Source organism: Ovis aries, chromosome 10, assembly GCF_016772045.2.
Source record: "Ovis aries strain OAR_USU_Benz2616 breed Rambouillet chromosome 10, ARS-UI_Ramb_v3.0, whole genome shotgun sequence".
NCBI lineage: Eukaryota > Metazoa > Chordata > Mammalia > Artiodactyla > Bovidae > Ovis > Ovis aries.
Window position 1 is genome coordinate 74549522 of NC_056063.1, and position 26677 is coordinate 74576198.

Below are 26677 nucleotides of genomic sequence, written 5' to 3' on the forward strand. Positions count from 1 at the left end.
ATTTGCATTTCTTAGTGGAGAACAGTGTTGAACATATTTTTGCATGCTTATTAACCAGTTGTATATCTTTGGGGACTTAAATTCCCTTTCTATTATCAGTCTTAAGGTAACATGGTAACAATTAACCTACAAGCCTCTCGCCATCTCAACTCCTTCCTCTGCCAGTTCTTAAATTTATTTCTGTGTTGTCAGGAATTATAATATTCTGCATACATTAGTGCTTTTAGCCTTCCTCTTACTGTATACATGGATTTAAAGTTTACCAGTAATTGCTTTCCCTCATCTCACCACTTTGCCTCTTGTGCAGTTTATCCTTTAATAACTTACCCCAGAAGGGTCTGAGTTCTTGATTCATTAAAATGTTTGAATGAAAGTTCAGCTAGATTTCATGTTTGGATTCGTCTTTTATTTCTTGGAACAGTTTGGTCATTTAAACATTGAACATGTTATTGAGTGCAAGTTTGTGTACTCAACACACAATGAGGCCCAACAAACTGAGACGTCAGAGTTTGGAGCAGAGAATGTTTTATTGCAGGCCCAAGCAAGGAGGACAGGTGGCTCATGCTCAAAAAACTCCCAGACTTCCCAAAGAGTCTCAGCAAAGCATTAAAAAAAAAAAAAAACTTGTATTGGAGGATAGCCAGTTAACAATGTTGTGATAGTTTCGGGTGAACAGTGAAGAGACTCAGCCATACAAATACATGTATCCATTCTCCAAACTCCCCTCCCATCCAGGCTGCCGCATAACATGGAGCAGAGTTCCTTGCGCTAAACAGTAGGGCCTTGTTGGTTATCCATTTTAAATACAGCAGTGCGTACATGTCCACCCCAAACTCCCTAACTATCCCTTCTCCCATTCTCTACTCCCTCCCCTTCCCCAGCAGCAAGCAACTGTAAGTTCATTCTCTGAGTCTTTGAGTCTGTTGAGTCTGTTTCTGTTTTGTAGGTAAGTTCATTTGAATTGTTTCTTTTTAGACTCCACATGTCTTGGATATCATACCATACTGCTCCTTCTTTGTCTGACTTCACTCAATATGGCAATCTCTGGGTCCATCCATGTTTCAGCAAAGCATATCCAAAGGCCGGGTGAAGCAGGATATGTGAGCATCTTGTGTACATTTTCTGATTGGTTCATGGCGAGGTAACAGGGTGGCTAACTTCATCAGTCCTTAGGCATCAGTAGATCTGAGGTCTACATGCTCATGATCATCAAGCAGCTAATTCCTTCCATTTGGTGGTGGTTTCTAGCATCTGAAAAACTCAGGAAAGAGGCCTGAGATATAGGGAGGAGCTGCAGGAGGGGATGTAGAACAGCTCATGAGTCCTGCTTGGTTACAGCTGTTGTTGTGGATGAGTCTGAACTTTTGTCCCCTCATATATATATATATATATATATATATATATATATATATATATGTCAAAAACCTATATATAGATATTTTTGACTTTTATTTAGATGCTCAAATGATTCCTTCTTAATGTTTGAATTTCTGTGATGACACAGGAAACTTCCATGTGTTCATCATTTTAGTTGTTTCTGGGACATGATGTGTTTGTTTATTATGGAGACTTATTTGTAAAAGGTTTTCCTGATTTATACCTTGAAAGTATTTTCTTGTTCCATTATTTAGTTCTTTTTTTCTTTTGGGATACCTGCTAAGGGTGTGTTGGGTCTCCTCTGTTTGTCTTCCCTACTTACGATTTTCCTGTTTTAAATCTTCTGCTTGCTTTTTTTTTTTAATCCCCATTTTTTTCCCCTCAAGACTCTCATTTTTTCACCAGTGTGTATTTCCTTTTCGCTACTTCCATTTTGGTGTCTGTTATAACAACCCAGATGGACTCAGATAAAGTAGCATAAACAGGAAAACAACAGAAATTTACTTCTCACCGTCCTGGAGGCTGGAAAATCCAAGGTCAATGGTCAGTGGGTTTGGTGTCTAGACCTACTTCCTGATTCATAGATTACTGTCTTGGGTGGTATGTTTTCCTTACATAGTGGAAGAGACAAGAGTTCTCGGAATGTTTTTCATAAGGACACTAACCCCGCTCATGAGGGCCCCACCCTTACAATCTCTAGTCACCTCCTGAAGGCCCTGACTCCAGGTATCATCATGCTGGGTATTAAGTTTCAGTCCCTGAGTTTGAGAATGACACAAACATTCATTATGTAGTAGTGCCGTTTGTAACCATTCTTCTGGTTTTTCATCTTGAGGTCTCTCCACTTTTATTTCCTTCTTTTGCTTCCCTGCTACTGCTGCTAAGTCACTGCAGTCGTATCCGACTCTGTGTGACCCCATAGACGGCAGCCCACCAGGCTCCCCCGTCCCTGGGATTCTCCAGGCAAGAACACTGGAGTGGGTTGCCATTTCCTTCTCCAATGCATAAAAGTGAAAGTGAAGTCGCTCAGTCATGTCCGACTCTTTGTGACCCCATGGACTGCAGCCCACCAGGTTCCTCCGCCCATGGGATTTTCCAGGCAAGAGTACTGGAGTGGGGTGCCATTGCCTTCTCCGCTTGCTTCCCTGAACTCTTGTAAATCCTACTCTGTTTTTGTAGACAGAATCAGTTATTTCATTGTTTTGTTAATTTATGAAAATACATTTGGGTAAAATTTTCATCTGCTGCATGTAACATTGCTTTGGTGGGTGTTTTTCATCTGCCATTCATTTTCATATTTCTCTTCTTGTGGCATCTCTGTGAAGGTTTTTTTTTCTTGTGATTAGGTGAGTTCTTTATGAAGTAGCTATTTATAGGAACTTTACCTGGGCAGGAGACAGGGCCATATCCCATGCCAACGGGAATTCTTGTGACCTGAGTGTGTGTGTGTGTGTGATCCTTTCAACTCTTATTTTTCCTCATGATTGCAGAGACTGGTTGTGCTCCTAGTGGGATCTCTCTCTTTTTGCCTTGCCTTGGCAACAGACTGCTTCCTGCTAATATGTCTTACCTGTACAGCATCTCATTTAATTTGACCTTTCCTGCTTCTGGAAATCTCTCACCATGCCGTGCCCAGGAAAGCTTTTAGTGCTACCTGCACGTCTGTTGCCCTTTTCAGAAAGTTGCTGCTGGGTTTGTTGCTGGATATCCTCACTATTTGGGCAGCGTGGCTCTGCAGGCATGGACAGCCTCTCCAAGCGTCTTTCTTCTCCTCTGTCTGACCTTGCCTGCAGTTTGGCAACTCCACCTCCCATTGCGTGGTTCAAAGCTACAGATGTCTCCCAGTTTCCTCTGGGATGCAGTTTGCGTTTTCATGTTCCTTGTTGCTTTTGGGTGAATTCCAAGAGGAAGTCTTTACGCCAAGAGACTGTAACAAGACAATTCCAGTTTTTTATCTTTTCTTTGCCAGCTAAAATCTTCACTGCTTTCTTTGTTGTAGTTGTTATTGCCTTTAAAATAACTTTTCAAAAAGACCTAAAGAAGAAAGTCGTTTCACAGACAGCTCTGTACTTTTAGGTCTGGAATGATCGCGTTAGTAATAACTTGCCACAAGGAAAGAAATATTCATCTTTTTTACCTTGTCTATTTATCGTTAGGAATTCAGAAGTCGAAAGAAGTTAAGGTAAAGTCAGAATCAAGCATGGGTTCAGGCCTTTAGGCTTGTTAGATGTGTATGTAGAAGGCTGTTTTATTACCGGACTCACCAGTTTTGCTATCCTGCCTCAGTTATGGTTACCCATTCATGCCTTGCCAGCGTTCCTCAGATATTCCCTTGACATTCTTAGGCTGCTCAGCTCAAAACTCTTGGCTGGATTTATGTTTGAGTTAAACAGCACTTTCCATGTACAGCAACAATCTGCCTGCAAGTATCAAAACAAAAAGAAAGTGTGACAGGCTTTATTGAAACATTAATATCCAGAAGTAGAAATAATCCAGGCATGAGGTCATTTGAAGACTACAGATAAAGGAAGTTAAGGTACTGTCTATTAAGTCAGTAGTTCAATTTAATTTTTAAATGCCAAGCTGTTAAAAATTACAGTGTTTACCTGGGGATCTTGGGCCAGCGTGGAGAGAAAGGATCCCATTTAGAGGATGGGAGCCTTCCTTTCTGCTTAGGTCGCACACAGAGCAAATGTGTCTGGAACACCTTTGTGGTCAGGTGACATGAGAGGACAAACCCTTTCCTCCCTCTCTAGCTGCGCATTAGAGCCACACCAGACCTATCCTGCTCCGACTCAGCAATAGGAAGCCGTGTGCTCAGGCTCAGGGCCAGTGATTGAGGGCAGGGCCTGTCCACTCTGATGGAGTGCAGGGAGCAGAAGGTGAGGTTGGAGATGGGCAGCGGAGGATGCTTCCAGAGGCACAGAGGGATCAACACCAGAGTAGGCAAGAGTGCAAGAAGGAGGCTGGCAATGGAGAAGGCGAACTGGACTGATAGCAGTTTTTTTCGGCAGTTGTGTTTATTTTTAACCATGAGACACAATTTAGGAAACATGTAAGGGAGTAATTTTGCCTGCTTTGTGAAGATTATTTTAAACACAGTGATGTCATAATTAGATCTATGCCACCCACATGTGGTTCACTGAACCAAGGTAGGTGATCTGTTTCACTTCGGTGTAAAGTACATGAGCAAAGTCTAGCTGTCTTTCTTAAGACTAGGAGATGATTAAGCAAAGGATAACTAAAACAGTTTGGGATTATGTTCTTTAGAAAAAGCTTGGGACAGAAATTAGAAAGTGGCTTGTGTGGCAGACCTATGGAATCAGACCTGGCCTTTCGAAAACGAAGCAGGTCTCAAAAGGCTGGTCCTTAAAGAGTGTGGACTTGACATTGAAGTCCAACCTCAAAGGATCTAGAGGAATGAATAAAAAGGTCTAACAGGCTTTGGTGGAAAGTTGGTGGGGAAAGTGGGCATGGGACAAACATTCAGTTCAGCTCAGTCGTATCCGACTCTTTGTGACTCCATGAATCACAGCACGCCAGGCCTCCCTGTCCATCACCAACTCCCGGAGTTCACTCAAACTCACGTCCATCGAGTCGGTGATGCCATCCAGCCATCTCATCCTCTGTCGTCCCCTTCTCCTCCTGCCCCCAATTCCTCCCAGCATCAGAGTCTTTTCCAATGAGTCAACTCTTGGCATGAAGTGGCCAAAGTATTGGAGTTTCAGCGTCAGCATCAGTCCTTCCAATGAACACTCAGTACTGATCTACTTTAAGATGGATTGGTTGGATCTCCTTGCAGTCCAAAGGACTCTCAAGAGTCTTCTCTAACACCACAGTTCAAAAGCATCAATTCTTCGGTGGTCAGCTGTCTTCACAGTCCAACTTTCACACCCATACATGACCACTGGAAAAACCATAGCCTTGACTAGACACACTTTCGTTGGCAAAGTAATGTCTCTGCTTTTGAATATGCTATCTAGGTTGATCATAACTTTCCTTCCAAAGAATAAGTGTCTTTTCATTTCATGGCTGCAATCACCATCTGCAGGGAGTAAGCGTCTTTTAATTTCATGGCTGAAATCACCATCTGCAGTGATTTTGGAGCCCCCAAAAATAAAGTCTGACACTGTTTCCCCATCTATTTCCCATGAAGTGATAGGACCAGACTCCATGATCTTAGTTTTCTGAATGTTAAGCTTTAAGCCAACTTTTTCGCTCTCCTCTTTCTCTTTCAACAAGAAGCTTTTTAGTTCCTCTTCACTTTCTGCCATAAGGATGGTGTCATTTGCATATCTGAGGTTATTGATATTTCTCCCCGCCGTCTTGATTCCAGCTTGTGCTTCTTCCAGCCCAGCGTTTCTCATGATGTACTCTGCATAGAAGTTAAATAAGCAAGGTGACAATATACAGCCTTGACGTACTCCTTTTCCTATTTGGAACCAGTCTGTTGTTCCATGTCCAGTTCTAACTGTTGCTTCCTGACCTGCATACAGGTTTTTCAAGAGGCAGGTCAGGTGGTCTGGGATTCCCATATCTTTCAGAATTTTTCACAGTTTATTGTGATCAACACAGTCAAAGGTTTTGGCATAGTCAATAAAGCAGAAATAGATGTTTTCTGGAACTCTCTTGTTTTCTCGATGATCCAGCAGATGTTGGCAATTTGATCTCAGGTTCCTCTGCCTTTTCTAAAACCAGCTTGAACATCTGGAAGTTCATGGTTCACGTATTGCTGAAACCTGGCTTGGAGAATTGGGAGCATTACTTTACTAGCGTGTGAGAAGAGTACAATTGTGCGGTAGTTTGAGCATTCTTTGGCATTGCCTTTCTTTGGGATTGGAGTGAAAACTGACCTTTTCCAGTCCTGTGGCCACTGCTGAGTTTTCCAAATGTGCTGGCATACTGAGTGCAGCACTTTCACAGCATCATCTTTTAGGATTTAGTTAATGAGGTGTCCTGGGTGGTAGTCAGACTCTCTGCCTGTCCAGTTAAAGGGTGTGTGTCTTTTTAGGCCAAAGTGCTTTGAGTCAATGACCCAGCTTATTGAGTGACTGCACAGTTTCTAATCTGTTGGCCTCTAGGCCAATCCTCTGTGTCACAGTGAGAAAGTTCAAGGTTCACGGAGAGGAAGGGAGAGATTTCCATAAGGAATCTAGTGGGACGCTCCTGGGAACTTGGCTTACCTTTCAGGAGAAGGAAGAGCCTTGGGCAAGAAGAACCTGCAAAATAAGCACAGTTTATCCTAAAAAGGGCGACTTGTTTACAAGTGTGTGAAACAGCCCTGAGCTCCATACCTCTCACGGCAGGTGACCAGGAGTGTCCCTTCTGTGACCTTGTGTCACTAAGACAGAGGGTCACTCTTTCTCTGCCTCTTCTCTATCGACCCTCAGGTGAATTTACTGCAGTGGTGAAGTCCCGCAGGCCAGGTGTCTTATCAGAGATTTATTTTCTCTCAGTCCTGGAGGCTGGAGGTTTAGATCGAGGCATTGGCAGGATGGGTTCTCCAGAGGCCACCTTCTCCCCGTGTCCTCACGTGGCCTTTACTCTGTGTATCCCTGGTGTCTCTTTGTCCAAAGTTTCTCCTCTTTTAAGGACGCCAGTCAGATTGGGTGATGTTGTTCAGTTGCTATATCATGTCTGACCTCTTGCGACCCCATGGACTGCAGCACACCAAGCTTTGCTGTCCTTCACTCTCCCAGAGTTTGCTCAGATTCATGTCCATTGAGTTGGTGACTAACCATGGTTAGTTGCCATCTAACCATCTCATCCTCTGCCTCCCTCTTCCTTAATGACTTTTTTCACTTAGCCACCTCTTCTAAGTCTCCTCCCTCCAAATACACATTCTGAGTTTCCTGGGGTTAGTGCTTCAACATAAGCATTTGGTGTGGGCAAGGGGCACAGTTCAGTCCATAATAATCCCCATGGTTGGATATGTTTGTTCTTTCTGCTTTTTCATTGCCATGTTCCACCCACCCTTCTCCCACCGCACCCCCTCATATTCTCTCTCACCCTGGCTTACACTTCTACAGCTCCATGGGCTCTGAACCCACAGCCCAAATTCAGCTCCGCCTCCCCTGCAGCTTACTGGATATCCATCCTTTCATAACCCTCAACAGTGACCCCAATCACACACACACCCCTTCCCCTCCCACTTCTTCCCTTCTGTCCTGACTTAACACTTGCTATTCATTGTTAAACTTTAATCTCCTTCTTCCCAGGAGCTCACTGTTTACAACATCAGGTTAATCTTTCCATGAACATGCATTTTAGAGCATCATCTTTTTATTTCCACCACCACTGTTCAAGTTATCCCCTCAAGCTCAAATTGTTGCAATAGCTCTGTCACTGGTCTACCCCAGTCCCCACCAGCTCATCTGTTTTTCCAACCTCTTAGTATATAGCATCTTCAGGTTCGTTTTTCTCAAGTTCTACTTTTGTGGTGTCATTATTCAGTGACTCCCAGCAGGGTGAAGACCATATTTTCCAGCTAGGCTTTTTGATGCCCTTTGTGGTCTGATGCCAACCTGGTTTCCAAATGCATCTTTAACTCTGCAGCAATGAGTCTCACTCCTCTTCCTGAATGCCTCCTGATTTCTGTCCCGTGGCTTTCTTTGTGCTGTTCTGCTTCCCTGGAATTCCTTCTCTTGTGTGTTTCTGTCTCTGCCCAAGTATTACCCAACATTTGAGACTCAACTGAGTTTAGCTCTTACCTTCTGAATGGTGGAGAAGAGAGCTTGTCAATACTGTAATAGGTAGTATGGTTTCCTGGGAAAGCGGGAACAATTGAGGGAGGGGTGTGGCGAGAAAGAAATTAATTAGGAGGTAATTGACACGGGAACCAACAAGAAATTGAGAGAAAAGACCCTACCTAATGTCATCTGTGTTTGGGCAAGTGCCTGTTTAGTTTCTTCAACCAGATTGTAAGCTTGGGAGCCACAAGATATGTTTTATCTGTTTATCTTGCTAATGTCTGCATTGCTTGGTCTGTTCCTGGATCCATAAAAGCTAACTAATGGATGCTAATCATACGGATTAGGTACTGCTCATTATCTTCCCAGTGGACTGGAAATGTGTGATGAGTGGTACCTGACTCCTCGTAGAGCCTGAATAATAATAATACGTAGAACACAATCTATCGTGTGAATAATTAAGAGCTGAGTGCAAAACTAGAAAAGGATAAGCTATGTAAAAATATGCAGAAGAATAAAATATGCTCAAATATTAGCATGCCTTGCATGGCTAAAGGTGACATTGTTCTTGAATGAACTGAAGCCTCAGCAGGTGATTGCTGCCCTGGCGGGGTGGGGGGCTGACTGGCCCTCATGTGTTCCGGGGGGGGGAGGCGGTAAGGGGGGATTCCTACGATGAAGAGCATAGAGGACAAATGTTACTGAAGTGGTCTCAGTGAGTCTTGTCTTCTCATGTGTCTTTCTTCTCTTCTCTGCTTCCAGTAGAAACTGTGTATAATCTGCTTTCATCATGGGAGAGATAGAGCAGAGGCCAACTCCAGGATCAAGACTGGGGGCCCCGGAGAATTCGGGGATCAGTACGTTGGAACATGGGCAGAAGCCGCCCCCCACGCCTTCAGGAAAACTCATGTCTATCAAGATCCAGATGCTGGATGATACCCAGGAGGCCTTTGAAGTTCCAGTAAGTTGGGGGCAGCCTTCGGCGTGGGGGCGCTCATCTCAGTCCTGTGATGCACGGTGGCGGGAAGACGGTCTGTGTATTCAGCCGCCTTCTTCCCACCCTCACTGTGCTCCTCTCGTTCCTTCTGGTTCCGTCCATGCTATGGATTGTTTGGTTGATGTGTGTTGATTTTTTGATTGCATGCTCCGAGTACAAGTGATATCAGTGGGTGTGTCACTTGAATTTTACTCTGACTTCCCATATACTAAGCCACGGGTGTATATGCCTATGTATGTGTTACTTATATTTTTGAGTTGGAGGGAATTGTGGTTTCAATCTCAGTTTAATTTCCTTTGTTGTTCAATCACTCAGTCATGTCCTACTCTTTGCGACCCTGTGGACTGCAGCACGCCAGGCTTCCCTGTTCTTCACCATCTCCCGGAGGTTGCTCAGATTTATGTCCATTGAGTCGGTGATGCCATCCAACCATGTCATCCTCTGCTGCCCCTTTCTCTTCCTGCCCTCAATCTTTTCCAGCATCAGGGTCTTTTCCAATGAGGTGGCTCTTTGTATCAAGTGGCCGAAATATTGGCACTTTAGCACCAGTCCTTCCAGTGAATATTCAGGGTTGATTTCCTTTAGGACTGACTGGTTTGATCTCTTTGTGAAAGTTGCTCAGTTGTGTCCGACTCTTTGCAACCCCATGGGCCATACAGTCCATGGACTTCTCCAGGCCAGAATACTGGAGTGGGTAGCCTTTCTCTTCTCCAGGGGATCTTCCCAACTCTGGGATCGAACTTTGCTTACAAGCAATTCCTCTAAACATCAGTGCGTGTGTGTGAGCACTCCATTATTCTGTGTGGCAAGAGAAGTCGTTCTGACATCAGGAGAGAACTTGCTGACCATGTTTGTGGGTAGTGAGTGGGGGTAAAGAAAAACCCTGAACCCAGGCTATAGGCCGGCAGCCCTAGAATTGAAGAGACCCCCACCGCAGGGGCTGGGGTGGGGCGTGGACAAAAGAGGTGTCCAGGAGGCAGGCAGAGATGATGGAGCAGCAGGCTTGCCTTGTTCATCAGCTGGAGCTGCACACCCCCAAGGTTCTGCTGTTTTCCTTGGAACTTTGCCCTGTCTCCCCTTCCCCACTTTTCCCATCCTTCTCCTCAATCTCCTCTTGAAATCCCACTTCTGTTTGAGGCTCAGACACCACCACCAGTTACGTGCAGGTAGAGGATCTCTTCAATGGCAGGTAGAGTCCGGACGTGTGTTCACCTCTGTACAATGCTGATGGCACTTTTCACAAGAATTAATTAGCATCCGTAGAATTCACAGCACACTCTGGCTTTTTCCCTGTGTTCTTTCTTGGGTGCTAAACACCGTATCTCATGCTGCTTGCGTGTGGGGGTGAAAAATAACTCTTGAATTCCAAACAGCCCAATTATAAACAAACATTGCGAACGTAACCTGTTTTTAAAGTGGAGACAATCCGTCTATTATTCCTGTTGGCTAGAGCAACTAAAATTTTAACAGTCGGCATTAACGTCTGCAACCCATCATTTAATCGTTTATGTGATATGAGTCACTCAATCGTATTCATTTCCAAGACTATTGTTCTAAAAGTGTGAATTACCATTAAGTGTCTCAGGGAAGACAAACCTCAGAAGAGCTATGTTTAAACCTGCCAATTTATCACACATTGCAAACGACCTTTGTATCTTTCTAATTTTCTCGTTGTGGAATTTCTATCTCTTCAAGGACTTGGGGACTTCATATTCTGAGGAGCAGAGTTGCTGCTTATCTGCTGAAATTGTAAAACATAGAGGGGCACACCTGCCAGCCTGGTACTCAGACCTTCTGGAACAAGTCCCACCCACTTCCACCCCCTTCTCCCCCACTTTCTTTTTGTTGCAAGACTGGTTTGGTGAGGTATTTGGTTTCAGTGTTCCTCCTTTGCTACTGTTAAGGATTTCTGAGCCCAAATCTCTAGCAGTGTGTTCTTTTAAATGGTATTCCCGTATATGGGTTTGGACCAAAGGGCCTTCAAGCACTGGTGTTATGTACACAGGGAGCATTGTATGTATGTATTTGCAATTCTTGTTTCCTTGAAGCAAAGAATGTCAAAACTCCATTGCTAGCTACTGTTTAGCTAGGAACTAGATAGGAGCTCTCTGCCTGAGAAAATAGGAATAGAAGTTTGTTTGTATCTTTTCAAGTGATTTTACGTGATAATTTCTGATATCCATGCTTTCCATTTGTAACTCCTCTACCTGAAAGGTTTCTTATACCACCTCCTCCCTCCCCCCACCCCTATAAACTCCTATGCACCCTTAGAGGCCCTCTATGTTTTACCCAGAGGCTAACTTCTTGAGACAGTAGGTGGGACTTTTTCTTCCCTCCTTCAGACCTCTTCACTCATAGGTATGTCAGGGTGGAGCTGGACCACTGAGATTTAAATCGCAGCTTCTCCCTACCGAATCACTGATCACCTTGGGGAAGGTACTTAATCTCTATCTCAGTTTTCTCCTTTGTAAAATGAGGCTCATCATAAACCCTACCTCATTTCATGAGAAGAAGAGTTGATACGAATGAACAACTCTTGGCACATACAAAGAGCTTGGAACGTAATATGATTGATGTTGCTGTCCAGTCACTCGGTCGTGTTTAACTCTTTGTGACCCCATGGACTGCAGCACACCAGGCTTCCCTGTCCTTCACCATCTCCCAGAGCTTGCTCAAATTCATGTGCATTGAGCTGATGATGCCATCCAACCATCTCATCCTCTGTCATCCCCTTCTTCTCTTGCCCTCAATATTTCCCAGCATCAGAGTCTTTTCCAGTGAGTCAGCTCTTCACATCAGGTGGCCAAAGTCTTGGAGCTTCAGCATCAGTCCTTCCAGTGAATATTCATGGTTGATTTCCTTTAGGGTTGACTGGTTTGATCTCCTTGTTGTCCAAGGGACTCTGAAGAGTCTTCTCCAGCACCACAGCTCGAAAGCATCAGTTCTTAGGTTTTCAGCTTTCTTTATGGTCCAGCTCTCACATCCATATGTGACTACTGGAAAAAGCATAGCTTTCACTATGCGGACCTTTGTCAGCAGAGTGATGTCTCTGCTTTTTAATATGCAGTCTAGGTTGGTTATAGCTTTTCTTCCAAGGAGCAAGCATCTTTTAATTTCATAGCTGCAGTCACTGTCTGCAGTGATTTTGGAGGCCTTACCCATGTGCATTTTGCATTTCGCTGCTGGCTTCTTTGGCCTGGGTCCTGCCTTGCTGCCTCATCTCCGGCACCTAGCACAGCGCCTTGCGTGTATTAGGTGCTCATTAAAAGTTTCACTATTAGGGTGAGTTGATCTGACAAGGAGAATTCATGTTATTGTTAGTTTTCCACATGCCTCATCCATTCATGTTTAATTTTTAAAAATCTTATTTGAGTTGGGTCAGAATGTTCCTTCTCGACCCGTAGGCAACAGATGTTTTCCATAACTGCCTGTAGAAAGTCAGCGATCAGCATTTTTATTGACTGTGCTGATTCTAAATTGCTACCTTGTGGCCTTCAAGAAGAGAATGGGCCAGGACTCTGCAGCTGGGAGGCAGCAGGCTGGCCGTGGTGACTCAACCGCTGTGCTTGCGTTTAGAGAGGAGGGACTAGGATTGCAAGAGACGCAGCTTCCCACAACTGCTTTTTAAACCTTGCTCTAAAACTTCCTGTTGTGAATTCATGGAGGCCAGGTGTCGCAGCACCCCCCCCCCCCGCACCCACCCTTGTTCCCTCCTTGGATTGGGCGCCCCGAGATGATGAATTCTCGTTGCTAATTCACATTTGTCACACAGATGGGCAGGCACTTGGCCGGAAGTCATTAACATTCCCTTTGGGGAACATTCCTCCGTGAACCACATCGCTCCCTAGGGAATGAGTTTCTTGGGTCTTTTCCTGATACTTTCGTTTTGGAGGATGGATGGAGGTAAAGTCATTGTTTTAAAATGCACGTTCTCCAAATGCTTCCTGGCCCAGATAATCACACCAGTCTGCATCGTTACTTACAGCCTCAAATGAAGTCTTATCAAAGAGTTTAATCCTTTGAGAGGCCTGGGCATGGAGCCTCAGACTTTGCTACACCATGGCTCGTTCTCCCGGTCACCTTTGCTCTTAAGCTTGGACGGTCTTTTTAGGTATTTTTTTCTGCAGAGTTGAAAGTTCAGATGCAATATTTATAGTAAATTCTTCCAGGACATTTTATCGTCTTTATGTGGAATATGCTGTGCAGAGAAGCCTCACCTTGTGGCTTGTAGTATCTGCGGTGTTCCCTTCCAATCAGAGGGTATACCTCGAGGGACTTGTGTGAATCTGAAAGGGTTAAACAACCCCCCCGACCCCGCCCCTACCCCCCAAGAAGGTTCCTGAGAAGGTTTTATGTGTCCTGTCCTCATGACCCTGCTGGTAAACAAAACGCTGCTCCTACTGACGTTTGTAGGATGAAGCAGATGGCTTCTTCCCCCAAGTGTTTATTCCGTTTATGTGTTTTCATTAGCAAGGCTGCTCTAGGAGGAGCGGAGAAGAGTGGAGGAACTGAAACGGAGCCGTGTTTTGCTGCTTTTGAGCAGCCCTGGGAAGCCGGCCTGGAAAAGATGCTCACAGGTGATGGGAAGGCCCCTGGCCTGTGTTGAAGAGGAAGCTGGAGTGGCTGTGGGGTGGGTGCAGGGCGCTCCGTGTCAGCCACCACCATCCAGGGGGCTGATCATCCTGCTCTTGTGTTGGTGTTTTGTCGAGGCTTTCCTAAGAAGCCTTTCCAGCTCCCGGCTGCCTGAGGATAAAGTGTGGGTTTCTTAGTTTGGAGAGGCCGAGTGCTCCGGTGACCTTTTCCTTATTCTCCACCATTGTCCTGGGTTGGTTCATCCTCTGCGTTAGCATCTCAAGCTGGAAAATTCTCTTGACTTGCTTATTATGCTTAGATTTGACTTCCTGCAGGTAGAATGGGAGCTCTGTGGGGGCCTGGCCCCTTTGGTTCTTATCTATCCTTATATTCTCTTCCTCCACTGTGCCTCAGACCGATGGTGCCATAACCTGTGACCGACTGCCCGCACCTCTGTTCATTCATGTGCTTCTCACAGATGAGGAAGGCTGGGGGGCGCTGGCATCTCTTTAAGATGAGGGGGAACCCCTGGAGCACTCTTCGAGTCACCTTCTCACATTTGTATGGTGTTGGGATAGCACTGCGATTGGAACCCAGCCCTCGTGACCCCAACTTTGTCCGCCTTCCCTCGCCCCGAGCTGCTGCCTGTGTAAGATCTGTGGGCTTCCTCTGTGCTGCCTTATTCCACGTTTCCAAACGTGCCTCCAAGGCTCCTTGCAAACTCTCATCTTCCAGCTGCTCTGGTTCCTTTCCTATTTGTAAACAGCGCCCAACATCCACCAACAAATTTGTCGAGATCCCCCAACCATCCAAGCCTCTCTACAGGGCTCCTGGTGGGGGTCATCTCTGTCTTAAACTACTTGTTGTCCATACCTCTAATTAGACTTGGAATCAGCTCTAATCTTGTTTCTCCCTCTAATTATAACCCTACTGAGACTCAGTTTCCTTATCTGCAAAATGAAGAGTTTGGTTCAGATGATAATCTACGCTTTTTCCCCCTCCCTTTCTTTTTTTTTGAAAGTCGGCACCTTGCATTGACATCTTCTGTTGATGAATTACCTCTCCATGATTATGTTTGTTAATTCCTCAGGCAAATAGTAAACTTTCACAAAGGGGATTTTAATCTAAGAAATATTACAAAAGCCTCATCGGAGATAGTATTATAAGTGAATAAGCATGCATGCACGTGAGCAGATTCAAGAGATGGTGAAGGACAGGGGAGCCTATTGTGCTGCAGTCCATGGGGTCGCGGAGTCAGACATGACTCAACAGCAACAAATATGCTTATGGGGCATCAGGAAATGTTAGGATTTAATGTGTGTTTGTGTGGTGTGTGTGTATGTTAAGTCATGTCCAACTCTGCGACCCCATGGACTGTAGCCCACCAGGCTCCTCTGTCTGTGGAATCCTCCAGCCAAGAATACTGAAATGGGTAACTACTCCATTTTCCAGGGGATCTTCCTGACCCAGGGCTTGAACCTGTGTCTTCTGTACTGCAGGCTGAGCCACCAGGGAAGCCTAGGTGGGTGGGGTAACTTTAAGTATCACTGAACTAAATTGGGCTAAACTTCATGCTACTTGAGAAGACAGAAATAAGATATTTGCTAGACAACACATTATTAGCAGGAACAAACAACTTCGGTTGAAACAGACATCTAAAATTTTTAAGAAAAATAGTTTGCATGTCATAATAAGAGAGACTGCAAAAGTTTTTCTTTTTCCTTTTTTTTTTTAACTGAAGGCAAACATGCCTGTATTATCTCAGACCTAATTAGGAGTCTGGCATGGTCAGTCCATAAATGATTAAACCTTTATTTCATTTTCTTAGCTTTTGAAATGAAGCAATCATTTATTTTTCACTGAAACCTGGCCTTGACATTAGTCAGGGGCTTGTTCCTCCAAGTGCTTTGTGGTTCTGCAAAAGGTCTTAAGTGGTTGGAGAATTTTTAAACTGTCTTTATAAGCTGGTGCTCAGAAAAAGAGGATGTAGCAGAAGTTTATCTCTTTAAAAAGCTCTGTGTTGTCTTTTTGGGGACTCCCTAGTTAACATCGACGGCTTTCGTGGAGGCTCAGATGGTAAAGAATCGACCTGCAATGCAGGAGACCCGGGTTCGATCCCCTAGTCGGGAAGATCCCCTGGAGGAGGGCATGGCAACCCATTCCAGTATTCTTGCCTGGGAAATCCCATGGACAGAGGAGCCTGGCAGGCTACAGTCCATGGGGTCACAAAGAGTCGGACACAGCTGAGCCACTAACACTTTCAGTTCACTTTCCTTATTTACATTAGGAAGAAGGGAGGCTACTGGCTTGGAGCTGGACTTGGGTAGCTCACAGCAACTGTGCCTATAGAAAAGCAAGGTCCTTTTCTCCATCTTTGTCTTGTGAATGATTTTGTTTCCCTGTTTAATTTCTATGTTAGCCATCTTAGAGACGATGCCCTTTTGGATCTAAAGCCGCTGAATGTCTTTGTTTTTTCCTCCCCCCAAAGAAGTGGAATGTATATTTAACCTAAGATCTTGAGGGGGAAGTATTAGTATATCTTTCTTTTTATTTATTTATTTTTTCAAATGAACAATGACTGGATAGTGCATTTTATTATTATTATTTTTTTTAATTTTAAAATTTTTAATTCTTACATGCGTTCCCAAACATGACCCCCCTCCCACCTCCCTCCCCACAACATCTCTCTGGGTCATCCCCATGCACCAGCCCCAAGCATGCTGCACCCTACGTCAGACATGGACTGGCGATTCAATTCTTACATGATAGTATACATGTTAGAATTCCCATTCTCCCAAATCATCCCACCCTCTCCCTCTCCCTCTGAGTCCAAAAGTCCGTTATACACATCTGTGTCTTTTTTCCTGTCTTGCATCTTTCTTTTTAATATGTGTCCTGCTTCTCCCCTGGAATCACACACCCCCGGCAGCGGGGTTATTCCTTGCAGTTGATTGGATAATACGATCTTAGACGGGAGGTATGAGTTCAGGGCTCCTTTATTTTCTTCTTTTGTATAAAAGTGCACATAAGAGCTGGTGGCGGCCATACTGAGACCTAAATAAAATTTAATCGACCATTTAAAACCATAAGGGAGCTGTGTGTGCCCAGAGCTCCATTAACTGCCTCTTAAGCAGCTGCAGTTTGAACCAGAAAGAGGAAAAGGAATTTCACAAGTTCACTCAAGCTTTTTAAACATGAGTCAATATTTCTTTCCCCTTATCAGTGTTGCTTTTGGCTCTGTCTCTTAGCAGAGTTTCTGAAAGAGTATTTATGTCCACTCTGCTTTTGCACGGTCCACTCTGTGTTTTATTTAACTTGAGTGATAAATGGTCCGTCTGGGTCTGGTCTCTTGAGGTTAAATTTAAAGGCTATTTTAATAGATAAAAAATTTTTTTTCATAAATCATTTCAGCGAAATCCTGTTCGCCTTTCCTTTCTGGTTCCTTAGATGTGAAGAGTGGAACTTCAATGTTGGCCCAAAATGTTTGTGTGCCCCTTTCAACTTCACTGTAGACGCTTGATCAAAGTCGTTTCTGTGGCTCTGACGTGATGGCAGGAATTCTCTAACAGCTGTTTGCTATTTTCTCCCTGAAAAGTCTCTCAGACACTAATAAATAAAAGGAATAAACTGTAACTGAGAATGTCTGTATCTGGTGGTAAATTGGGCCAATATTCTGGGGAGACGTAGGGAGTTTGAGAAACTGCTTCCCCCCCCCCCCTTGTAAGTGGAGATAATAAATTGTCCCAATTATAAGAAACAGTGGTTAAAGGGGAAAATCGGGCTAGAAGTGCGTCCTGGCTTCATGGCTTACTAGCTGGGGGGCTGTGGGCGAGAAGATAACCCCTCTCAACCTGTTTCCTTGTTTCTGAATCTGGAGAAGAGCACACACTTCATGGGGCTAAGGTGAAGCTCAGGTGAAATACCTTCTGAGAAAATACCTTGCAGAGTCCTAGATCGAGATTAGATTACCCTAAAAGCTAGTTGTTTTTCTTCCTTTTGCACTAAACTTTACTTCTCTTGTTTATTAGCAGGATTGAGACTGTGCTTTTATTGTAGGGCTTTTGGGTATGTGAAGTGGACAAAGGAAAGCATATGAAAACATTTTGAAATAAAAAAAAGCATACTTGCGTCAGGTGGAGTAATTTTCTTTCTTTCTTTCTTTTTTTTAATTTAATTTTTTTTATTTTTTAAATTTTAATATCTTTAATTCTTACATGCGTTCCCAAACATGAACCCCCCTCCTACCTCCCTCCCCATAACATCTCTCTGGGTCATCCCCATGCACCAGCCCCAAGCATGCTGCATCCTGCGTCAGACCTAGACTGGCGATTCAATTCTTACATGATAGTATACATGTTAGAATGTCATTCTCCCAAATCATCCCACCCTCTCCCTCTCCCTCTGAGTCCAAAGGTCCGTTATACACATCTGTGTCTCTTTCCCTGTCTTGCATACAGGGTCGTCATTGCCATCTTCTAAATTCCATATATATGTGTTAGTATACTGTATTGGTGTTTTTCTTTCTGGCTTACTTCACTCTGTATAATCGGCTCCAGTTTCATCCATCTCATCAGAACTGATTCAAATGAATTCTTTTTTACGGCTGAGTAATACTCCATTGTGTATATGTACCACAGCTTGCTTATCCATTCATCTGCTGATGGACATCTAGGTTGTTTCCATGTCCTGGCTATTATAAACAGTGCTGCGATTGAACATTGGGATACATGTGTCTCTTTCAATTCTGGTTTCCTCGGTGTGTATGCCCAGCAGTGGGATTGCTGGGTCATAAGGTAGTTCTATTTGCAATTTTTTAAGGAATCTCCACACTGTTCTCCATAGTGGCTGTACTAGTTTGCATTCCCACCAACAGTGTAGGAGGGTTCCCTTTTCTCCACACCCTCTCCAGCATTTATTGCTTGCAGATTTTTGGATCGCAGCCATTCTGACTGGTGTGAAGTGGTACCTCATTGTGGTTTTGATTTGCATTTCTCTAATAATGAGTGATGTTGAGCATCTTTTCATGTGTTTGTTAGCCATCCGTATGTCTTCTTTGGAGAAATGTCTATTTAGTTCTTTGGCCCATTTTTTGATAGGGTCGTTTATTTTTCTGGAATTGAGCTGCAGAAGTTGCTTGTATATTTTTGAGATTAGTTGTTTGTCAGTTGCTTCATTTGTTATTATTTTCTCCCATTCAGAAGGCTGTCTTTTCACCTTGCTTATATTTTCCTTTGTTGTGCAGAAGCTTTTAATTTTAATTAGATCCCATTTGTTTATTTTTGCTTTTATTTCCAGAATTCTGGGAGGTGGATCATAGAGGATCCTGCTGTGATTTATGTCTGAGAGTGTTTTGCCTATGTTCTCCTCTAGGAGTTTTATAGTGTCTGATCTTACGTTTAGATCTTTAATCCATTTTGAGTTTATTTTTGTGTGCGGTGTTAGAAAGTGATCTAGTTTCATTCTTTTACAAGTGGTTGACCAGTTTTCCCAGCACCACTTGTTAAAGAGATTGTCTTTACTCCATTGTATATTCTTGCCTCCTTTGTCAAAGATAAGGTGTCCATATGTGTGTGGATTTATCTCTGGGCTTTCTATTTTGTTCCATTGATCTATATGTCTGTCTTTGTGCCAGTACCCTTCTCTGTCATCTCAGATGAGTCTTTCCTGAAACAGAGATGAGGCTCCCAGGTGGCTTTCGAGGGTCTATGAGAAGGGAGCGCCACCTGGACAGGTGTAATGAAGTCTCAGCTTCCCACAAGCACACTTCCTCCCTTTTTTCAGTCTATCGGTAGCTCCTCAGAGCTTCAGTTCTGGTGGCTCTAACACTGAGGGGATATTCTTAAAGCTTAAATGTTTTACGTGCATATTGGTTTTACTGAGCTTTTGGTCTTCTCCATTTACTTAGCCTGTCTTTCCTGGTGGCTCCACCCCCGGTGTAGGAGATGCAGGTTCGATCCCTGGGTCAGGAAGATCCCCTGGAGAAGGAAATGGCAACCCAAGTATTCTTGCCTGGAGAATCCCATGGACAGAGGAGCCTGATGGGCTACAGGCTATGGGGTCACAAAGAGTCAGACACGACTGAGTGCCTGAGCGTGCATTTATGTAGCCTAAATCCTCTGTTTTCCTAGAGTCAGGATTTTCCTAGGAGAACTTCTCTTCCCTCTGGCACAGGCTAAATGTAGGATCTCAAGGTGGATGGTTTTAGGACCCTCTCGGATGGGTCTTCTCTGTGGGTTCCTTTGAAGGAAGCATTTAGCTGGCTAGGAACCTCTATGTTTAAATGTGAATATGAAACATATTAACATATAAATCACAGTGATGTTTAAATTATCTGCTATTTTTTTTTTTATGATTCACTTATTTGCTGTCTTTTATCAATTTGAACATTGGACATCATGGTTTTCACACCAGAGATAGATATTGGGATGATTTTATCAGTGTGTGACCTATAGAGAAAGTCATTGTGTAAAAGCAGTTCTGAAAGTCATACTTTGTAGTTGTGAGTGAGAGCTTTATAGGTTTCTCTTTCCGCATTTATATAAACAGGAAGCTAGACTTGATACCCAGAGTGGAATTCAGGGAGCCCTGGTGTTGTTTTATGGAACATGATCTTGGAAACCTAATATGTGTCCCACATATATTTCTGGACATGCACGGCAAGGGGCTGCTGATGATAAGACAATGAGCAAAAATAATGGCTGCCCTTCTAAAAACCCCTTGCTGTGTGCCAGAATTTGTCCTATCGTCTGTCCTTACATTCTCTCATTTACAGCTGATCAGTGGATCTGTGAGGCAGGCATGAATGAGCCCAGTGAGCACAAAGCTCAGAAGTGGCTTGATCTAGGTCGCAGGACTGAGGACAGGAAGCCACGGTTTCCCGCCCAGCTCCTGCCTCTACTTAAACCCTGCTCTCACCAGGCCATTTGATGGTCCTGGGCCACAGGGATCCCTTAGAGAGGACAGCCCGTCATCGTGATCGTGCTGGTCCCTGAGACGGATGCCAAGGATAGATACTCCGAAGTGGGTAGGGTGGATTAACAGGGCTGAGACCAGCAGGGACAACCCAGGGACCAGAGGGCCTCCCAAGGTCATAGACACGGTGGTGGCTGCTAAGGGCCCCAGATGGCATGTTGGAGAGCTGTCAGACACAAGGGAAACTGAGAAGGTAGAGGTTTTTTTGTTCCTCCAATCAGTCAAGTATATTTATTTAAAGCACCGTCCTGTAGCATCAGTTAAGTTTTCACAAATTGACGAGGTAGGATTGACAGGCCCTGGCAGCACGTGGGAGGGGAGCGCCCAAAGAGAGGGGAACACAGACACTCCTTAGATTTACACCTTGGGGGCTCCCTGCCGCCACGGAGGATTGGGACATCAGCTGGCCTTTCTATGACAGCTGTTGCACTGGAAATGATGTCTTTTTTTTTTTTTTTCAGTTGACGTGAAAGATACATTGCTAATGTTCCTAATAAAAGCCACTGCTTCATTTCTAATCACGAAGAATCTGTGACTCTGTAAATGAACCTCTGAGATTCATACTGATTATGGAGATTGTACAGACTGGAAGTATCAAAGGGAGGTTGATTGCTTGCTTCCCATTTGTATTAGGAAAATTATATTTACTCTCTGCATTTCAATTAATTTGTCATCCCAGGAGCTACTCTGTTCATTTTGAAGGCCCGGCTGGGAAAGCATTGACACCCAGCGTCTTCAAGTGACCGTTCATAAGCCTTTGAAAGGAATGGGGGCGTGGCCTGCCCTTTAATTTTAATTCCATTTACTTATGAACTCTCAAGCGTGTTTGACTGTCGTGTCATCTTCCATGGCCATTTGTTGGAAGGTTTCAGTCCACAAACAGAACTCAAGAGCTCGGTTACCTTTGCTCTAGCTATGATGTGGTTTAGTGTTGCGGTTGAGTCGCTCAGTGGTGTCCGGCTCTTGCAACCCCACGGACTGTAGCTTGCCAGGCTCCTCTGTCCTTGGGGGTTCTCCAGGCAAGAATACTGCAGTGGGTTGCCATTTCCTTCCCCAGGGGATCTTTCCCACCCAGGAATCGAACCTGGGTCTCCTGCATTGCAGGCAGATTGTTTATCAACTGAGCTGAGGGAAGCCCTTGAAGCTCAGTCGGTAAAGCTGTGATGCTTTAGACACTCGCTGTGATGCTGAGTATCTAAAGCACTGAAAAGCAAGAGCTTCCCTGGTCACTGCTTTCCTGGGTCCCAAGGTGGCAGTGACAGCCCTTCCCAGTCCCTTCTGGTCAGCTCTCATATTCCTGCTGACCCATGAGCTGGTATCGTCCTTAGTCTTGTAGGAAGAGAGAGAAGGTGGGTCTTAAGCAGGTCCTTCTGCAGCCTGGCCAGCAGGAGTGATGAGCAGAGTGGGGGCAGGTGGTGAGTCATCCCCTTCTCCCCCAGGCCACCCATCCCCTATTAGCATTTCCTGTTGCTGAATTAGAGACCCACGAACGAGGAGCCCAAGGTGAGCAGGCTGGAGAGACCAGTCAGTGGGAACCGCAAGAGGATACCCCGTCTCTTGGGAGATGCCCAAGACTCCCAGAGAAAATCAAGACCGCAGGCATGGGCCCCCACGTTTGTATCTCCTAACGCAGGCTCATCTCTCCCTCTGCCTTCATTTCCACCCTTGCAGCCTTGCCTCTGACCCTCCAGCCTTCATCCTGTTTCCTGTGGGACAATGTGCTGCACACAGTAGGTGCAACAAAAATTCCTTTTATTCGCATGTAAGTCCTGTGATTCTTGGGCATGTTTTAATTTATAGACAATTTAATACTAGAATCCCAGCGATGACCTGGACATGGAGGTGCAATAGCTGTAGCACCTGCTGAGTATGTGAGTTAGAACAAAACTTAGATGTTACTCTTGGCCACCTGTCATGTTTTTGCATGATGTAGATTTTTGTAAGAACCAGGATAACATTTTATTAGAGCGGTTAAAAGGAACGTCCAGTTTCGTAATGAGCACCAAGAATTACTCCTTCCCATAGTTAACTGGGTTTCAGATGTGCCGAGAGGCTCACACATCCAGGTAGGTTTCATGGAGGTGATCAGAAATGTCTGCTGACCCCACGACTAGGTGCCTGCTTAGGGGTCTCCTGGTTTAAGCTCGCAGCCATTATTCCCATCTCAGAGGAAACCTTCATTCCAAGTGAAGTCTCGATATTGGCTCTCTGGGAACTTTCTGAATCCCTAATAACAAGGTGAATCTGTCTTTCCGCGCCCCACCCCTTCTGTTCCAAGGACAGTTTCTCTAAGGTAGATTTCCTCAGTTCCTGCCCTTAGCTACCTTCTCTTTTGAAGCTCCTGAAAGGTACATGGCAGCCTTAGAAAATAAAGTTCTCACTTTCTCCAGAAAACTGGTTTAACAGAAACCAAGCCACTGCCAGCAGCCCTGGGGCATCCTGCCAACCCAGGGCTGTTTAGAGATTTATGTGGGTACCGGTTGCAGTGTGTAGCTTCCAAACTTATTTTTGCCCTCTGTCTGGCTCCAGAAATGCCTGCCCAGGGAGGCCTGGGGAGTTGGTTTTGGTTTTGGTCCTTATTTTCTGGTACACAAGGTACAGATGAAAGCACGTTCTTTTTCTCTGGGCCCTGTACCCGTGTGAACCCTGGAGGCCATCGGTGATGTTTCTGAGGCCTTCCAGCAGCACTCGGTACTCTGACGTTGACATTAGGCTTTATTTGTGGTCCACCCCCCTGGCTGTTCCATCACTCGGCAGCTCAATTTGACAAATGCATCCGTTTGCAAGAGCTGCTGTCGCGTTCCCCAGATGGGCAGTTGGAGCAATGGAATGCTTGTCTCACAGTTCTAGAGGCTGGAACTCAGATCAGGGTGTGGGGCAGGGTTGCTTTCTTCTGCGGGAGAGTCTTGTCCAGGCCTCCCTGCTAGCTTCTGGTGGGCTGTGTGCTAAGTTGCTTTAGTCGTGTCTGACTCTTCGTGACCCCAGGGACTGTATCCCACTAGGCTCCTCTGTCCATGGGATTCTCCAGGCAAGAATACAGGAGTGGGTAGTCACGCCCTCCTCCAAGGGATCTTCCTGACCCAGGGATCGAACCCACGTCTCTTTGTCTTCTGCGTTGGCAGGCGGGTTCTTTACCACTGCGGCCACCTGGGAAGCCTGCTGGCCATCTTTGGTGTCCTTTGGTGCATAGATGTATCTCTGCCAATCTCTGCCTTCCTCTTCACCTAGCCTTCCCCTTCCGTGAGTTTGTCCTGGTTTCTGCCTTCTGTAAGGCCACAGCCATATTAGCATCAGATTTGCCTTATCGCTGAGTTGGTAAAGAATCCACCTGCAATGTGGGAGACCTGGGTTCTATCCCGGGGTTGGGAAGATCCACTGGAGAAGGGAAAGGCTACCCACTCCAGTATTCTGGCCTGGAGAATTCCATGGAGTGTAGAGCCCACGGGGTTGCAGAGAGTCGGACACGACTGAGCGACTTTCAGACACTAGTGTAGGGCCCACCGCCATCGTACCTTGATCAGTTGCAAAGACTCATCTTCCAAATAAAGTCACTAGTTCCTGAGGGGTGGGGGATAGGATACAGTTGGGGAGATACAATTCAACCCATGCATATAGCAAGCTTCATTGTTTGGCTTCTTTATGAAACATTGTTTGAGAAAAAGTTGGTCCACTTACTACTGTGACTTCTATATGGGCGACTTATGGACCAGTTTTCTTCTGTGGTTCCTTTAGTCACAGTGTAGAATGGGACGTCTCCTTAGTAGGTGGAGGAGAACTTGATCACTTAACACTTTCTTAAATCACGTTTATGCATGATTAAAATGGGAACTGTAGTGTGGGTAGTCATACAGCATGAGATACCGTGACTCTTTCAGTCAAGTGAACCGTAGGAGTGGGTTGGTTTGGAGTCATTTTCCTTCCTCCCCCAGCATTTTTCCATGAATCAGTAATGGGAGAGAGCTGGCTTGAAAGTCACCACGTAGTATTTCCCAACATCATTCACTCTAATTCTGGCAGAGAGCCGTTCTTTTGATGAATTGGTCCAGGTTGAAAAAAATCAGCTTTCACTGTCCTCCCAGCATCCTTTGTCTTCCAACAGTTATGCCAAAGAACATTACTAATCATTAGAGAAATGCAAATCAAAACCACAATGAAATATTACCTCACATCCATTAGTATGGTTGCTATTAAAAAACAAAACAAAACACGGATAACAACAACTAATAAGGATGTGGGAAGCTGAAACCCTTGTGCCTTGTTGGTGGGAATATAAAAATGGTAGCCGCTATGGAAGAGATTACAACAGTCCCTCAAAAAATTAAACTTCTGGGTATCAACCCCGAATAATTGAGAGTAAGATCTTGAAGAGATATACCTATTTTTATTTAAAAAAATTTTTTTAAATTGGAAGATAATTACTTGACTGTGTTGTATTTCTGCTGTGCAACAACATGAATTAGCTATAAGTATACATATATCCCAGAGAAGGCAATGGCAACCCACTCCAATCACTTCCCTGGTGGCTCAGACGTAAAGAATCTGCAGTACAGGAGACCTGGGTTCGATCCCTGGGTCAGGAAGATCCCCTGGAGAAGGGAAAGGCTATCCACTCCACTGTTGGTGCCTGGAGTATTCTGTGGACAGAAGAGCCTGGCAGGCTACAGTCCATGGGGTTGCAAAGAATCGGATAAGACTGAGTGACTAAAACAACAAGAACTGGGATGGGGTGGAAATGGAGAGTCGTTGTTTAATGGCAATATAGTTTGAGTTTTGAAAGTTGAAGATGTTCTGGAGACCTCTGTGAATCTAACACTACTGAACTGCTGAACACTTAAAATGGTTAAGATAAATTTTATGGAATTTTAAAAAACCATATATTTAAAAAAATCAGAGACAAGTTAAAATAGCCACAACTGATTCCAGCTCTTGAGAAAACTAGTCCAGACCTTCATTTCCATGCTTCAGTTGAACGCTGAGAGTATATCAGGTGGGTGTCAGGGGATACGGAAATAGATTCAGCTGTGGGTAAGAAGACTTTAGTCGCTCAGTCATGTCTGACTGACTCTTTGTGATCCCATGGACTGCAGCACGCCAGGCTTCCCTGTCCTTCACCATCTCATGGTGTTTGCTCAAACTCATATCCATTGAGTCAGTGATGCCATCCAACCATCTCATCCTCTGTCGTCCCCTTCTCCTCCCGCCTTCCATCTTTGCCAGCATCAGGGTCTTTTCAAATGAGTCAGCTCTTCGCATCAGGTGGCCAAAGTATTGGAGTTTCAGCTTCAGCATCAGTCCTTCCAATGAATATTCAGGACTGATTTCCTTCAGGATGGACTGGTTGGATCTCCTTACAGTCCAAGGGACTCTCAAGAGTCTTCTCCAACACCACAGTTCAAAATCATCAATTCTTTAGCGCTCAGCTTTCCTTATAGTCCAACTCTCCAAAAACCTTGGAGGAAGGAAAAAACTTATTCTGATAAACTTAAATACTAGCTCAAAAGTATTGTGACTTCATTTCTGTAGATGACTGATGAAGATGCTTTGAAAACATCCCCGGTAACATCTTTCACTAGTGTTTACAACATCATTTGGTGTTGGTGTTTATCTTCTGTTTGTATATCCTTCATTATCGTTTTATGGCTCATGCCTGCCAGAAAGACTGTAAATTCCTTTAAAACTGGGGCTGGGTTATTTTGTAACCTCCATAGCACTAATGAGTTTCCTGCACATACCAGGGGTAAAGAGTTAATAGACCTATTCTGTTCATTGGCTCATCTGTGGTAGCTTCAGCAAATCATTTTATTCTAAGCATCAGTTCACCTCCAGGTGCATGATCTACTGGGTCTTGGGCCAACTAATGACAGAGAACACTTTGCAAAGACAGAATTTCAAGGTGATACTCACATTACCAACATGTTATGCATTCTTTATTTTGTAGCTCTTTCTCTGTGAGTTGACCAGTTGAATAATAAGCTTCTCATCCTCAGAAACTGAATCTTTTAATATGCATAGAAAACATACATTCAAGGCAGCGGGCCAAGGAGTGTCTTCTTGCTGCACTTGGCACGCA

The 26677-nt window shown here is 44.6% G+C and overlaps 1 protein-coding gene across 7 annotated transcripts in view; it reads left to right on the forward strand.

Moving 5' to 3' along the window:
- Positions 1 to 26677, forward strand: part of FARP1 (FERM, ARH/RhoGEF and pleckstrin domain protein 1) — a 307147-nt gene that overhangs the window by 60931 nt on the left and 219539 nt on the right. For 5 of the 7 annotated variants that reach the window (XM_042255017.2, XM_042255016.1, XM_015098244.3 and 2 more), the window contains one exon: positions 8829 to 9027. In XM_042255017.2, the coding sequence (XP_042110951.1) occupies positions 8857 to 9027 (171 nt within the window). In that variant the 5' untranslated portion in view covers positions 8829 to 8856. The remainder of the gene's footprint in view (positions 1 to 8828; positions 9028 to 26677) is intronic. The other 2 variants (XM_042255018.1, XM_015098245.3) reach the window with 1 other exon arrangement.